Genomic DNA, 16700 nt, shown 5'->3' with positions numbered 1-16700 from the left:
ATCGTGGGAATTGTCCCTCCTGCGCCCAGGCTCCCAAGGGCACCTCAGTGGCCGTGAGATGCACGCGTGGCCTGACTCGCACAGCCCTGCTTTCCAGGGAATTCGACTGTGCTGCTGCTCTAGAGGGCACTGAACTTCCTGTTTCAGAAAGATTACAAACAGCAGGGTTGCTGATTAAAAGCAAACACAGAAAAGAAGTACGAACCCCTAATTTGCAAATGCACAAATAGTAGAAGCTCGAATGTAGAGAAGTGAAGCCTCAGAACTAAGGTCTTGGTGGCAGTGGTTTTAGCACTGCCCTGAGTTCTGGGGCCGATGGACCCGTGGGGTTGGAGGTAACTGTGCCTGGAGTCCAGACCAGGGCGCCTGGGGCAGGGAGGCAGCCCTCTTCCCAAGGCAGCCACCCAGAGTCTGTCCAGCCCCCAGAGGTGGCACTTGGAGGGCCTGGGGGTGGTCTGGGCACCAGCTGCAGAGGACTTAAGAAGCACTGAGGTCTCAGGTGCATTTGTAAATGGCTGCATCCACACAAGCAAGCAGAGCTGTTAACAAAAACCAGAGCAAGCCGTAACACCCGTGCCCACGCTCAGGTGAACGCTCAGGGAGACAGGTGCTCGCCTGCACTCAGGTCTTGCAGAGTGGTCCGGCTAATCCTCACAGGGTGGGTGGGATAGGTGTGAGCTCCCGCATGGCAGCCGGGCACAGGACACCTAGAGCTCCGGTGGGAGCCTGCCTCTGCATTGTTGGCCTGGCAGTTTCCAGTATGCAGGTGAACAAGAAAGTGGCATGTAGAGGTCCAATAACACCCCTGGGCCAGAGCCCTGAAAACCCTGATTGTCAGTTTCCCTCCCGTCTGCTTGTAATGCAGTGGCAGCAGTTTCTGATGACCCCAGCAATGCATATGTAAAATCCTGTGTCTGAAGAAATTTAGCCCGAGGCATCAGGTGCGTTTTGTTCATCTTGTGAATGAGACTGGAAAGTGCACTGCCCACAGGCCTCCGGCCTCGCTCTCCCGAGCCACGTGTGTTTAAGCGCTCACCCCGTGTGCCTGTTTCTCAGCGCCGCCAGGAGAGCCTTGACCCCAGGTGCATCTGCCGGGCTGTAATGACGTCTTCTTCTCCTGCAGCTTCTGAACCCAACCTGAAATTACGGTCGCGGCTAAAGCAGAAAGTGGCTGAGAGACGGAGCAGCCCCCTGCTGCGCAGGAAAGACGGGCCGGTGGTCACCGCTCTGAAAAAGCGTCCACTGGATGTCGCAGGTACATTAGACAGTCTGTCCAACCCCGCTGCCCGCCCGCGCCTTCCCCGCGAGGTCCGTGCCCTGCTGGGCGGAGCCCGAGCGCGCTGGTTCCCGCAGCACGAGCAGCGGCCGCCCCCAGAACCGGCGCCCGAGCGTGGGCATCTTCGCAAGGAACGTCCCTGCAAAGCCTGTCCCCACTCCCAGCGGTGGCGAGGGGCCAAGTCCGGTTTGTACAGGAGATGTTTGCAGGAATTTCATTCAGGTTGAGCTTTCTCTGACGGCGGGGAGTCTGGCGGCCCGGCCCACTAGCGCTGACCGCGTTTCTGACCGGCCCCACTGTCCGGCAGACCGCGTCTGAGCCCTTGGAGAGCGGCGGCGCTTTCCTGGAGGGTTTAGTGGGCTCTGGAAGGGCCAGAGCGCGGCTCCGGGCCTCTGAGTGCGCGTGTTGCTCTCGGCCCCCACCTAGTGGCAGCCGCGCAGAATACACGCACCGGCCGAGCCCGTCCAGACAGTGCCTCAGCCTTCACAGGAAAGCGCCCCCTTCCCAAATTTGTCCTCTTCCTGGGGAAGCACTCCACTTCCTGGGTGCACCGTCATGAGGGCACGACTCAGATTTGATGGCACACGTCCACATTCCTGAAATCACAGGACCAAGCGGCTGCTCAAAAGGCCTGGAAAGGGAGGGAAACTTTGCATCCAGCAAGTGATGATTTGAATTCAAGGCTCTTGGGCAGTTGGTCAGTGCCAAGGTGCCGGGATCCAGGCTTGTCAGTGCTGGCAGCACTCTGGGACGACATGAGTGCCACCACCTAGACTGCTGTGTGCCCCTCAGCCAGGTGTATCCCTCAGCCCAGGTGTGCCCCTCAGCCCAGGTGTGCCCGGCCCAAGGGCTGCCTGCACATAAATTGTGGGTCTGTGTAAAATGAGTCTAAACCTGGGGACCCACTTCTGTCAGTGACTTCATTTTTCAATGTAGGGTCTGCCCTGTGATTGTTCTAGTGTAGAAAAGCCCCGTCTAAAGAGGTGACATGTCGTCTGAAGTCCCACTAGGTCTCACCAGCTGTGGGGTTCCGTGCGAATGAGGGAATCCTGTGCGTAAAGTGCTTGTCACACTCCATGCAGCCTCGTGGCCCCTGTGCAGCGCCTTCCCCTAGGCCGGCTCTAACGGACAGATGAGCCCTTCATTTACTTCCGGCCACGCAGTTGGCAAGATAATTATACGTAGGCTTCTTTCTGAGTGTTAGAGCCAGTGTCACGTTGTCAGCTATGACTGCTTGATGCTACTGTGAGTCAGGACCGGCTGAGGCCAGTTCCTCACCTCCAAGGAGCTTCCGATCTAACTCGGGAGACCAGACCACCACGTGTGAGGCAACCGGCAAACCGTGCATACCACACCTGATGGATCGGTGAGCTGTGTTCCGTAGAAAGTGCATGTGAAGGAAGCCAGGCGGGGGTTGGAGAAAGCCATGCGGGCCCAGGAAAAGCTTGAGGGGTAAGTGCAGTTGGCACAGAGACCCACGAGGCATGGATGTCATGGCCGGGGGCGGGGAAGGCTCTGAGCAGAGCTGACTTTCCAGAAACAGGAGAGGAAGGAGTTCTGTGAAGGCTGGTCCCAAATAGAGCTATGGGGGACACCACCCCCTCCTCCCCCGAGGTGCTGAAGGTTCTGCAGCAGGAGACAGCCGGGCATCGCAGAAGCAGATCCCAGTGTGCACCTGGAGGTTGGGAGGGATGCGGGTGGGGACGTGTTCCGAGATGCAGCTGACACAGTCATGAGACAGGTCAGGGGGCATGGCAAGTCACACTTTTCCCTATCGCTAATGAAAACCACGCCTCCTTAGAAAACAGGAAAGTAAGCTGCTCACACAGCGTCCAGAGGGATGGGTGTCCACATTTGAGCACGTTTTCCCCCAGCCTGTTCTCTGTGCCTCTGTCCCAGAGCCAAGTTCCTACCACAGGGACACGTGTCCTCTCTCACTGGGTACCAGTCCCAGGTACTTTCGGCACTGTTGGTGTCCACTTGTGCTGACAGACCACACGGTGAGGCCGTGCGTTCGTGTTTGTTTCCTCACACCAGCTTCCTGGAGGTGCCGTGAAACGTAATCAGCATTATTGAGTTGAAAATGGTTGAAAAGTCGGGTGAACATTTTTTTATTGCCTGTGCATGTACATGAGAGTGGATCAGGTGATAACTCTGGGAGGGGCACGTTTTAAAGGAAGACTTGATGGGACCCGGTGGGTAGCTGGAGATGGGGCGGCCACGATGACGGCACCCGGGGGTGGTGGTGACAAGTCAGGATGGCAAGAGGCAGAGGAAGCAAATCCTGTCTTTACGCCGAGAGTGGACACCTGCTCAGTCTGGGTGGCCTGAGCAGGTCCCCGTCAGTGAAAAGTGAGTGAACGTGATTTCACCAGGTAGAAGCAGGTGCTGGGGGCAGGGTGGGGACCAGTCCCGAGTTCACTGCCAGTGCCCAGGAGAGCGGGCTGCCTGTGCTGCCCTGCAAGGGGGAGGGAGGCCACGTGGACGGACGCCTGGGGAAGTGGTTTGTTCCCCGGGGTGCAGGTGCTGCCGAGGGTGGTCCTGGGCGGGCGGCTGCTTGGTCAAGAGGAAGCGAGCGTTCAGCCCGCTGGGCTCCCCAGCTGTGCATTTGCCTTGACATCTCCCTTCAGCCTGTGAGCTGGGGCATGACATCACCTCTCTGTGCCTCAGTTTCCTCTTCTGTGCAGTGGGGATAATGGTGGTGCCCTCTCGGGTACCGAGGGAGGAAGATGACAGAAGACAGCTGTTGGAGTCAAGTCTGCGGGTGGGGGAGCTGGGGGTCAGCTGCTTCTGTCCTCACCTCCACCCTCGTCATCCTCACTGTCGCCCAGCTTTATATCCAGAACGAGCTTTCGGAGTCTGCCAGGCCCGTCAGGCCTCAGGCAGCACTGGGGTCACTGGCCCCGGGCTTGGGCCGCACTGGAGTAGTCAGAGTGAGTCACCTGCACTGGGGGGACACAGAGGCCTTGGGAGGGGCTTTGTGGGGAACCAGCTCTGGAAAGTGTCCTGGCTCAGCCCTGCCCTAGGGCCTGCTTAGGAAACTGTCCCTCAGCTTCCACATGTTCCCGGGAGCCGGCACCCGTCTGGGGACAGGGTTAGTTAGTACCCCCATTTCCTCAGCACTCAATTACTGCGGCCATTTGCTGAAACGAGGCACCTTTCTTATGTTCTGGTTCTGTTGGTTTCCCTGCCGCCCTGTCAGAAGGTGCGAAACGTGGTCCTTCGTTCCTCCGCTTGGTCACATGAGAGTCATGCTTGGAGCCTGTGTGGCCACGCAGCCCTGCACGGGCAGGGTGACCTTGCAGGCTGCTCGTTGCAGGCAGGTGGCCACTCGCCTGCACCCTGAGCTCCAGCTGCCATGCGGAGCTGGCTTACAGGCCTTCTGCAAGTTCAGGACATACGCTGTGCACAGCGAGACAGTAGATGGCTGTGTCTTCTCTCTGGGCTCGGGCATCCCCTAGACCTGAGGCTTTTCAGAGAAAAATGAAGGGCAGGGAGTAGGACCTTCGCTGCAGCCCACCGCCCTTCCCAGCACAGCTACGGCCAGCAGGAGAAAAGCCAGCCCTGCAACTGGACATGGAAACCCACTGGGGACCTCCCTAGGAAGAGGCCGCCCCCCTTCCCTGCCGGGCTGGCCGCCTCCCCAGCCCTGCGCTGGGGGTTCCTTAGGGGACCTGAGGAGCCCCCGAGGGACCAGCAGGGTCCTGGCTTCACACAGTCCCCTGCAGTGCAGTGTGGTACCTGGGAGCCCCCATCCACTCACCGACCTGCAGGCTGGGCCGCCCACTGGATTCAGCGCTCTGCTGTCACAGTCTGGGCAGAGTCTCAATATCTTGAATTTGGGCCTTGGTCCATTTTCGCTTGGGCTGCACGTCTGGTGGGGCCACCGCCTGGTTCTGGCCCAGGGAGCGTGGCTGAGTCCTGTGTCAGGGCCTCTGCAGGCCAGCACCACGGAGCCCCCTGCTCCCAGGGAGGCCGGACAGAGCCTGGCAGAGCTCCGTGGTCAGGTGTCGGGGGATGGGAGGGAGAGCAGGAAGAAGATAAATGAACCAAGTAATTTCAGGTAGTGAACTGGCTGCTGTGAGGGAGGCATGGCAGTGCCGTGTGGTAGGGAGCGGAGGGTGGGGTCGAGAAGCCCTGGGCTGACAATCTTTTCCACGCGACTGCCTTGCCCTGGAGTCTCGGAAGTGGCCTGTCCCCACGGTCTGCAGCATCTGTGCACAGGTCACACAGATGGTTGTTGAAACCCCGTCATTTCAGTTGAGATCTTGGGGGAGGGGGGGAGAAGAGCTATTGTTTTCTTGCCTGTTAATCAGGTGGCGTTTGGCTTTTTGTTCTTTTTAAATAATGATAAGTATAAAAATGGAAGTGGATGAAACACATGAACCTGTAGGTACCTCAGAATAAGCATCAAGTGGAAGCTGACACTCTCGCCTGTCGAGGAGGCTGTTTTTTCATTGGACCCTTTTTCTTCTGCCGTGGAGGGCCTGCAAGTAAGCGGCACTTGTTCTGTGCGGGGAGGCTGCAGAGCCGGAGGCCTTCTGTCCTCGAGCTGCGGCCCTTAGCGCAGGTGCAACGTCTGGAAATGGCTGGCACCTTCCTGACACACCTCACTTCTCGGGGCTTCACATAGGTGGCCCGCCCGCCCGGGACCCACAGAGCAGCGGCTCTGCGTCCAGCCTCTTCAGGGTCACCTCCCATCGTGGGAATTGTCCCTCCTGCGCCCAGGCTCCCAAGGGCACCTCAGTGGCCGTGAGATGCACGCGTGGCCTGACTCGCACAGCCCTGCTTTCCAGGGAATTCGACTGTGCTGCTGCTCTAGAGGGCACTGAACTTCCTGTTTCAGAAAGATTACAAACAGCAGGGTTGCTGATTAAAAGCAAACACAGAAAAGAAGTACGAACCCCTAATTTGCAAATGCACAAATAGTAGAAGCTCGAATGTAGAGAAGTGAAGCCTCAGAACTAAGGTCTTGGTGGCAGTGGTTTTAGCACTGCCCTGAGTTCTGGGGCCGATGGACCCGTGGGGTTGGAGGTAACTGTGCCTGGAGTCCAGACCAGGGCGCCTGGGGCAGGGAGGCAGCCCTCTTCCCAAGGCAGCCACCCAGAGTCTGTCCAGCCCCCAGAGGTGGCACTTGGAGGGCCTGGGGGTGGTCTGGGCACCAGCTGCAGAGGACTTAAGAAGCACTGAGGTCTCAGGTGCATTTGTAAATGGCTGCATCCACACAAGCAAGCAGAGCTGTTAACAAAAACCAGAGCAAGCCGTAACACCCGTGCCCACGCTCAGGTGAACGCTCAGGGAGACAGGTGCTCGCCTGCACTCAGGTCTTGCAGAGTGGTCCGGCTAATCCTCACAGGGTGGGTGGGATAGGTGTGAGCTCCCGCATGGCAGCCGGGCACAGGACACCTAGAGCTCCGGTGGGAGCCTGCCTCTGCATTGTTGGCCTGGCAGTTTCCAGTATGCAGGTGAACAAGAAAGTGGCATGTAGAGGTCCAATAACACCCCTGGGCCAGAGCCCTGAAAACCCTGATTGTCAGTTTCCCTCCCGTCTGCTTGTAATGCAGTGGCAGCAGTTTCTGATGACCCCAGCAATGCATATGTAAAATCCTGTGTCTGAAGAAATTTAGCCCGAGGCATCAGGTGCGTTTTGTTCATCTTGTGAATGAGACTGGAAAGTGCACTGCCCACAGGCCTCCGGCCTCGCTCTCCCGAGCCACGTGTGTTTAAGCGCTCACCCCGTGTGCCTGTTTCTCAGCGCCGCCAGGAGAGCCTTGACCCCAGGTGCATCTGCCGGGCTGTAATGACGTCTTCTTCTCCTGCAGCTTCTGAACCCAACCTGAAATTACGGTCGCGGCTAAAGCAGAAAGTGGCTGAGAGACGGAGCAGCCCCCTGCTGCGCAGGAAAGACGGGCCGGTGGTCACCGCTCTGGCAAAGCGTCCACTGGATGTCGCAGGTACATTAGACAGTCTGTCCAACCCCGCTGCCCGCCCGCGCCTTCCCCGCGAGGTCCGTGCCCTGCTGGGCGGAGCCCGAGCGCGCTGGTTCCCGCAGCACGAGCAGCGGCCGCCCCCAGAACCGGCGCCCGAGCGTGGGCATCTTCGCAAGGAACGTCCCTGCAAAGCCTGTCCCCACTCCCAGCGGTGGCGAGGGGCTAAGTCCGGTTTGTACAGGAGATGTTTGCAGGAATTTCATTCAGGTTGAGCTTTCTCTGACGGCGGGGAGTCTGGCGGCCCGGCCCACTAGCGCTGACCGCGTTTCTGACCGGCCCCACTGTCCGGCAGACCGCGTCTGAGCCCTTGGAGAGCGGCGGCGCTTTCCTGGAGGGTTTAGTGGGCTCTGGAAGGGCCAGAGCACGGCTCCGGGCCTCTGAGTGCGCGTGTTGCTCTCGGCCCCCACCTAGTGGCAGCCGCGCAGAATACACGCACCGGCCGAGCCCGTCCAGACAGTGCCTCAGCCTTCACAGGAAAGCGCCCCCTTCCCAAATTTGTCCTCTTCCTGGGGAAGCACTCCACTTCCTGGGTGCACCGTCATGAGGGCACGACTCAGATTTGATGGCACACGTCCACATTCCTGAAATCACAGGACCAAGCGGCTGCTCAAAAGGCCTGGAAAGGGAGGAAACTTTGCATCCAGCAAGTGATGATTTGAATTCAAGGCTCTTGGGCAGTTGGTCAGTGCCAAGGTGCCGGGATCCAGGCTTGTCAGTGCTGGCAGCACTCTGGGACGACATGAGTGCCACCACCTAGACTGCTGTGTGCCCCTCAGCCAGGTGTATCCCTCAGCCAGGTGTGCCCCTCAGCCCAGGTGTGCCCGGCCCAAGGGCTGCCTGCACATAAATTGTGGGTCTGTGTAAAATGAGTCTAAACCTGGGGACCCACTTCTGTCAGTGACTTCATTTTTCAATGTAGGGTCTGCCCTGTGATTGTTCTAGTGTAGAAAAGCCCCGTCTAAAGAGGTGACATGTCGTCTGAAGTCCCACTAGGTCTCACCAGCTGTGGGGTTCCGTGCGAATGAGGGAATCCTGTGCGTAAAGTGCTTGTCACACTCCATGCAGCCTCGTGGCCCCTGTGCAGCGCCTTCCCCTAGGCCGGCTCTAACGGACAGATGAGCCCTTCATTTACTTCCGGCCACGCAGTTGGCAAGATAATTATACGTAGGCTTCTTTCTGAGTGTTAGAGCCAGTGTCACGTTGTCAGCTATGACTGCTTGATGCTACTGTGAGTCAGGACCGGCTGAGGCCAGTTCCTCACCTCCAAGGAGCTTCCGATCTAACTCGGAGACCAGACCACCACGTGTGAGGCAACCGGCAAACCGTGCATACCACACCTGATGGATCGGTGAGCTGTGTTCCGTAGAAAGTGCATGTGAAGGAAGCCAGGCGGGGGTTGGAGAAAGCCATGCGGGCCCAGGAAAAGCTTGAGGGGTAAGTGCAGTTGGCACAGAGACCCACGAGGCATGGATGTCATGGCCGGGGGCGGGGAAGGCTCTGAGCAGAGCTGACTTTCCAGAAACAGGAGAGGAAGGAGTTCTGTGAAGGCTGGTCCCAAATAGAGCTATGGGGGACACCACCCCCTCCTCCCCCGAGGTGCTGAAGGTTCTGCAGCAGGAGACAGCCGGGCATCGCAGAAGCAGATCCCAGTGTGCACCTGGAGGTTGGGAGGGATGCGGGTGGGGACGTAGTTCCGAGATGCAGCTGACACAGTCATGAGACAGGTCAGGGGGCATGGCAAGTCACACTTTTCCCTATCGCTAATGAAAACCACGCCTCCTTAGAAAACAGGAAAGTAAGCTGCTCACACAGCGTCCAGAGGGATGGGTGTCCACATTTGAGCACGTTTTCCCCCAGCCTGTTCTCTGTGCCTCTGTCCCAGAGCCAAGTTCCTACCACAGGGACACGTGTCCTCTCTCACTGGGTACCAGTCCCAGGTACTTTCGGCACTGTTGGTGTCCACTTGTGCTGACAGACCACACGGTGAGGCCGTGCGTTCGTGTTTGTTTCCTCACACCAGCTTCCTGGAGGTGCCGTGAAACGTAATCAGCATTATTGAGTTGAAAATGGTTGAAAAGTCGGGTGAACATTTTTTTATTGCCTGTGCATGTACATGAGAGTGGATCAGGTGATAACTCTGGGAGGGGCACGTTTTAAAGGAAGACTTGATGGGACCCGGTGGGTAGCTGGAGATGGGGCGGCCACGATGACGGCACCCGGGGGTGGTGGTGACAAGTCAGGATGGCAAGAGGCAGAGGAAGCAAATCCTGTCTTTACGCCGAGAGTGGACACCTGCTCAGTCTGGGTGGCCTGAGCAGGTCCCCGTCAGTGAAAAGTGAGTGAACGTGATTTCACCAGGTAGAAGCAGGTGCTGGGGGCAGGGTGGGGACCAGTCCCGAGTTCACTGCCAGTGCCCAGGAGAGCGGGCTGCCTGTGCTGCCCTGCAAGGGGAGGGAGGCCACGTGGATGGACGCCTGGGAAGTGGTTTGTTCCCGGGGTGCAGGTGCTGCCGAGGGTGGTCCTGGGCGGCGGCTGCTTGGTCAAGAGGAAGCGAGCGTTCAGCCCGCTGGGCTCCCCAGCTGTGCATTTGCCTTGACATCTCCCTTCAGCCTGTGAGCTGGGGCATGACATCACCTCTCTGTGCCTCAGTTTCCTCTTCTGTGCAGTGGGGATAATGGTGGTGCCCTCTCGGGTACCGAGGGAGGAAGATGACAGAAGACAGCTGTTGGAGTCAAGTCTGCGGGTGGGGGAGCTGGGGGTCAGCTGCTTCTGTCCTCACCTCCACCCTCGTCATCCTCACTGTCGCCCAGCCTTATATCCAGAACGAGCTTTCGGAGTCTGCCAGGCCCGTCAGGCCTCAGGCAGCACTGGGGTCACTGGCCCCGGGCTTGGGCCGCACTGGAGTAGTCAGAGTGAGTCACCTGCACTGGGGGGACACAGAGGCCTTGGGAGGGGCTTTGTGGGGAACCAGCTCTGGAAAGTGTCCTGGCTCAGCCCTGCCCTAGGGCCTGCTTAGGGAAACTGTCCCTCAGCATTGCACCGTGTTCCAGCCACACTGGCTCTTCCTGACCTGTGTGTGCTGTACGAGTCCAGAGGTGGGACGAGGGGATAAGTGTTCATAGTCATGAGTGGCAGATACGCAGACGAGCAAAGGCACTGGGTCACGTTTGTTTTCTCGGAAAGTTTTAACCAGATGATTCCATTGTTAAAATGCCGTTAAACTAGCCAGGAACACCTGAAACGCTGACCAAGCCCGTGCATTAAGGCGAGTGTCATGGAGGCTTCTCGAAGCGTGTGGGCATGAAGGAGCCTCAGAGGCCCGTTGGGGTGACACATGTGGACAGAGCACCTCCCTCCTCAGTCACATGGGAGTGGAGACTGGTCCTCGGTACCTTCAGTCACTTGGAAACGATCCAGTCACAGCCACTAGCTCTCGTTTCCCTGGACACTTGCTGTTACGCAGGAGGAAGGAGAGGATTTAGTGCAGAGGGGACACATGGTAGGAGGCTGTCTCCGTGAGCACAGGCTGACCCTCCTGCTGGCCCTGCGCTTCCGTGTCTCCTGGCCTGCGTTTGGGAGAATAGTAATGAGGGTTCCAGGGCTTGTCTTTCCGGTGTTTCTGGTCGCTGGACATTCAGGGAGGAGTAAGATGGGTACTGTGCCCAGCGGGAGGGCTCGGGGGCTGTAGGGAGCCAGAAGGCTGGCACAGCTCAAGACGGGACCGCGGCACGTTCCCTCCTGCCAGGGTTTCTGGGGCTCCGCAGGCTGGCGGGCAGGTGTCCCCCTCCCCATCCTCCCACCTGCCGGCTCACAGGGTCTTGTCTGGTTTCTCCTTCGCAGACTCGGCCTGCAGCAGCGCCCCCGGCTCTGCCCCCAGCTCGCCCAACAACAGCTCCGGGAGCATCAGCGCCGAAAACGGGATCGCGCCCGCCATGCCCAGCCTCCCGGCCGAGGTCAGTGCCCCGTTTCCCATTCGTTCCTGTCCCTGCACTGGCCCACAGGGGACTCAGAGCTGGGCCATAGATCATGGTGGCCCCCCGTCCTGGCTTTCCAGGTCGGGAGCAGAGAAGCAGGCATGAGGCCCCTGGCAAAGCACTTCTGGGGGGGCCTTGTCCTCCCTGTGGCCATGGTCGCTGGGCCTCCTTTCCCTGCGGACACGGGGCTTCCCACGTGCACGTCTCTGTCAGAGAACGGCTCTCGGCCCATGTGTCCTGGCATCTTCAGAGCATGTTTCATTAGCTGGGCTCACGGCATAACCGTGTCCATTGGTGCCTGGCGGCCCACTCCTGTGTGTCGCCAGGGCTCTGCATGGCAGCCGAGAAGCATGTGCGAATCACCGCTGGCTGAGATGTGACATGTTTGCTGTTTGTGGAGAAACACACAAATTAAAATGTCGGCCAATAGACCACGCATCTGTGTGTCAGGGAAAACATGAGTGACACAGGGTGGGCAATTAGGGGGTCAGGTGGCACAGCCACTGCTGGCGGCAGTGTTTCAGAGGCATCACGGGAACCATGAGCCTCAGGCCACAGTGGCCAGCACCTGCATGTCAGACCCCCAGGTGTGCTGCAGGGTGAGAGGGCCATAGGTAGAGAGGGTTCTGGAATCATGTGGAGGAAACGTCCGACTCGGGACTTCGGTGGCGAGGAGGGAGCTCCAAGGGAAAAGAGACGGGTGGCTTCTGCGGGCAGGCGGAGGGGCCTGGGGCCAGCGAGTCGGAGCAACTTTCCAGGCAGTAGGTCCTGGCACCTTTGCCCCCTGCGTTCCCTTCCCTCCGTATTCACTATGCTGCCTGCACTTACCCCACAAGTTCCTCTGGAGCGCCTGCCATGTGACAGCTCTGTGCCAGGCTCAGGAACCCAGGGCCGGGTGGCCAGCCGAGGACCTGCCTCCCTGTGGCTCACCCTTGGCTGTGGGGAGAGTCAGGCGCTGACCAGCTCTGGGGAAGAGCCAGAGAATGTCCAGTGTGAGGCCCTGGGCGGGCGACCGGTGGGAGCTGCCCCAGCAGTGGGCTCAGCCCGACGACCCGTCTGCTTTGTGTTGTGGGGCAGCTCGTGAGCGGGAGGCTCTCCTGACGTCTGAGCTTTTCTAACTTACAGCGTCTGCAATTTATTAAAGATAGTGATTTACTTTCCTCCTTAACGATTTAGAAATGAATGCTGCCCTTCCAAAGGGTTGACAAACCTTAGTTGGATTACACAGGCCACGTGCTGAGTATTTTCATTTCACATTTCTGTGTAAGACTTTGGGAACTAAGGTTGTTGCTGGGAATAAGGTTGGCATTGCTTTGCTGCCTCTGGACCCCCATGTTCTCGTTTCCCTTTACGCGTCTGTTTCTCTTCTGACCTGCCCTCAGCCTGCCTGTCTGCGTGCTCATTTAGACGATTAAGAGTTTTAACAATGCTTCTGTGTGGACGGAGGTACAGCTGAGGCCTGCCGCAGTCGCCTCAGAGCTCAGTGCAGAAATTGCTTCTGGAACGCAGGGTTAATGCCCGCTCCTTCTGGTTTTAGGGTCGTAGGTTCTGAGGTTTATGTCATGTGGGCAGGTGCGTACCTGGTGGTTCCTAGTGTAGGGACGGCTTCTCTGGGTGGGTCCACCAGGTTCCGGTTTAACCGTGTGCTCATTTTTACTAGTCACGTGGTAATGTACTTAATAAGGACACGAAGACCTGAGGAAATGTGGGGTACGGTGCTTCAGCTACACCCCGTGGTCACGCCAGCCGGCAGCAGGGGTCCTTTGTTAGAAAGGGCGACTGCTCATCTTCCCAGAGGCAGCGCGGGGTCCTGGTGCGGGAGGGAGACACAGGTCTGCACACCCCTCCTTACACGAAGGGCGCAGGGCTTCCCGCACCCGACACGGCGGCTCCTCCTGGGTGCAGGCGGTGCCCCAATTCAGAGGGCCTGGTGGGGGGGGGGGGTGCCCTGTGGGGGGGTGCCCGTGGGGGAGTGCCACTACACACAGGCCATGTGAGAACGGTCACCCTGTCCTCCTGCGGGGAGCTTGGGGCTGCAGACAGGCCACCACTGTGCACAGGAACTTGTAATCACTTTCAGCTCCAAGTGTTTTCCTTGGAGATGAACTTTTAAGGCACCTAAAGTGGTCCTCATCCTCAGATACCAGCCCACCGTGAGAGGAACCGGAGGAGCTCGGCGGGGTGCAGCGCTCATGTCACTGCCGTCATGCAGATTTCTGTGTGCCAACCCCCCTGCTAGTGTCCCATCAGAGACGCTCACCTGTGTTTGCTCATTGGCTCAGCGCACATTCGCTACCTGTGTGCTGTGCGAGGGAGGTGGTGGTGAACAAAACAGCCCTTTTAAGCAAAAAATGTTTATTCTTGGAGTAAAAAGATTTAGTCCCGGAGACTAGCGCTCTGATGCCTCACCCTTTTCTGTGTGTCCTCTAGTCCGTGCTCTCAGCTGATGCTTGAAGAGTCCCAGTGCTTTTTAAGAAGCACATAGTTCTGTTACGTGGTTTTCTGACTTAACGTGTAGTAAACAAACTCCACGTGATCAAAGGCTGTTTCCTGACCTCCTGGTGTCCCCATGTATAAATGGGCGGCTGTTTTATGTGACATCCAGAGGCCAAGCCTGTGCGAGCACCTGGCATTTTTTCGTCAGAGGAAGGTTCAGGGTCAGAGGTCAGTCAGTCTCGTGGCTCACAGATTGCCAGGTGGTTCTGCACAAGTGGGGCCGGTTTGTAACCTACCAGCACCGCGCTTCTGTTTCTCTCGGTCAGGCTGCTGTTACCATGTTTTAAAACTCTTTGCCAATTGATAGGTTTTTAAATATGTGTTTAAATGTTTTAGTTCAATCGAATAATTTAAATAGTAAATTTATGTTAATAGTAAATTGGAACAGTAAATACATTACTGGTGACGTTGAGTGTCTGTCATGATTTATTCTCCCTTACTCATAGGTTCTTCTTTTGTCACTGGTCTCCACTGTTGATGGTGTGACTTGTGACCTCTGTCTGTCCTGTATGTTGCCAATATTGTCACCGTTTTTTGCCTTTTATGTGAGGGTGCTTTTTTCATCGCTGTTTTCCTCTCTGCTGTCTGCCTCTGATGTCATATTTGGAGAGACTAACCCAGCTCTAAGGATATGTTGTGAAACATTTTATCCCAGGTTTCTTCTGCAGTTTCACGATGACAAGCAGCTTGAATAGAAACGAGAGTTTGCGGGTCGTGCGCGCTGTGCAGTGCTTGTGGCTGCTCTGAGACGGGCCGCCCGCCGCCTGCCGCGTGTGTCCGTTCACAGACCCCGGCACGGCCTTCTCGTGCCCTTGGGCGCTGCCGCCCGCGCTGCCCACAGCAGCAGCGACAGCCGTGTGTTCTGTGTGCAGGCCAGCTTGGCGCGCCGACTGGCGGCCCCGCCCCCCCTCTACAGCTCGCCGTCCTTGCCCAACATCACGCTGGGGCTCCCGGCCTGCGGCCCCCCTGCGGTAAGTGGGCGCTCGGGCCCGGGCGGCGTGGGTGGCGTGGCTGCGCTGGCCCTCGCGGGCTCTCACCCTGACGTGACCGCTTGTGCCTCTCCAGGCGGCGGCCGGCCAGCAGGACGCCGAGCGGCTCGCCCTCCCCAGCCTCCAGCAGCGCATCTCCCTGTTCCCCGGCCCCCACCTGGCCCCCTACCTGAGCACGGCGCCCCTGGAGCGGGACGGCGGGACGGCCCACAGCCCTTTGCTGCAGCACGTGGTCCTGTTGGAGCAGCCGCCCGCGCAGACGCCCCTCGTCACAGGTGAGGCCCCGGGTGGCACACACCCACCGCCCCTCCGTCAGCACGCGCACCGTGACACGCCAAGGCTCGCCACAGCGCAGGTGGGCGCAGTGACACGTCCTCACGCTCCTCCCACCTGCTCTCTGTTGAGGTCAAGTTGAAGACGTGACAGGAGCCCAGCCCGGCCCTCGCTGCAGTCAGTTGCCATCAGCAGCACATTTTCTTTAGTGGGTCGTCTAAGGGACGCGTGTATTTAGAAAACACAGGAAATTTGTGTTTGCGTAGCCGCCACGGCACAAAGCGTTGCCTGTGGAAGGTCGTGACGGATGTAGGGGCCTTGCTGTGAGAGGTGGAGGTGCCTGCCGTGTGGCCGCCACTCCCCGTCTGTGTCGCCCAGGCTTCACGCTCGGCTTCCTGCAATCAGTCTCCAGTAACCTCAGCCGCACCTCTAAATGTCCTCTCTGACACGGACCTTCGTGAGAAACGCAGGTGCAGGCAGGAGACAGTCCTGAGCGTGGGTGCCTGCGGAGCTGGTCTGGTGGATTTGGTTTGGTTTTCTTGTTTTGTGCTTGTTTGTCTCTCTTCAGTACTTGATTGTTTAGAGGCACAGGTTGGTCTGAGTGCGAGGCCCTGTCTCCTGCCCGCTGTGTGTGGCGAGAGATGGTGAGGACGCCGCTGACACCCAGGTGACGGAGCAGGGTCTGAATGAAGCCGCGCACACGAGCCCCACCCTCCAGGAGCGCTCCTTCCTGTGTCTGTGTGTCTGTCAGTGGCCCATGTGCTTAAGTTAGTGTCACCACCCTTTACAGAGTGGAGGGACCATGCAGGTGCCCAGGGAGTGGGAGCGCTCACAGTGCGTCTCCCTGACTTTCAGGTGATGAGAGGGGTTCACCTGAGATTGTATGTGAGTCTTAGCTGCTCAAGGTCAGACGTCAAGAGGGGGAGCTCACAGCCTGCATTTGCAGTCACCTGTGTCTGACCCTCGGGTTCTGGGGCCGCCGCTCACGTCCCTTCATCAGAGAAGTGAAGTGCCTGTCACTCTTTGCTCACTTGTGTGAATCATGTCATTGTCCACCATTACAGCATTCTCAGCGTCACCTGTCCCTGGTTCATGGAAAGTAGCCTGTTTTATAGGAGGAGCTCAGTAACGGGTTTGCATAGCTATCACGTCTCCAAGTTTGCTGAGCATGGCTTCTGGGTTGTCAGCGCTGCTCCCTGTGCTCCGTGTGCAGTCTGGTGGCCCTTCTGTTACGACAGCTGTCAGCAGCTCCCATTGGTTGAGACCCTGTGTCTTCGACGTCACGCTGCCCCAGTGTGTGCCCATCCTGCCCGCCCTCCTTGTCCGTCCGGCAGGCTCACCTCTGAGCTGCTGGGCATCCCTCTTGCCCCCAGCGCACAGGCCCCTCTCCTGCACGGTGGGAGGCGGTGCAGTGGCCCAGAGCAGAAGCTCCCCGTCCCAGCCTCATCCTGAGCTCTGTGACCTTGGGAAGTCCCCTGCCCCTTGTGCCTGAGTGTCCCATCTATAAAGTGGAGGTGTCAGGGGCGTCTGTCTCATCTTGAGTTGCGTTTGAAGGCAGGGTGGCACCTGACACGGGAGCCCTTAGGTGTTAGCTGTTAGGGCCGTGGCAGTTCCTTTTGGGTTTGTCAGTTTTATCCTTCAACCCCCCCCCCACTCTCCGTCACTCCCCAGGTGGCCATCTGTTCTTCCAGGGCCTTAGGAG

General features: G+C 58.4%; 1 protein-coding gene across 6 annotated transcripts in view; it reads left to right on the top strand.

Annotated features, from left to right (window-relative positions):
- Positions 1-16700, top strand: part of HDAC4 (histone deacetylase 4) — a 288740-nt gene that overhangs the window by 211106 nt on the left and 60934 nt on the right. For all 6 annotated transcript variants that reach the window (XM_074316010.1, XM_074316018.1, XM_074316014.1 and 3 more), the window contains 4 exons: positions 1124-1255; positions 11107-11219; positions 14609-14707; positions 14802-15000. In XM_074316010.1, the coding sequence (XP_074172111.1) occupies positions 1124-1255; positions 11107-11219; positions 14609-14707; positions 14802-15000 (543 nt within the window). The remainder of the gene's footprint in view (positions 1-1123; positions 1256-11106; positions 11220-14608; positions 14708-14801; positions 15001-16700) is intronic.

The sequence above is a fragment of the Rhinolophus sinicus genome, linkage group LG01 (assembly GCF_036562045.2).
Source record: "Rhinolophus sinicus isolate RSC01 linkage group LG01, ASM3656204v1, whole genome shotgun sequence".
In the NCBI taxonomy this organism is placed as follows: domain Eukaryota; kingdom Metazoa; phylum Chordata; class Mammalia; order Chiroptera; family Rhinolophidae; genus Rhinolophus; species Rhinolophus sinicus.
Note: the sequence above shows the minus strand (reverse complement) of the source record. Positions and strands in the feature narration are given on the sequence as shown.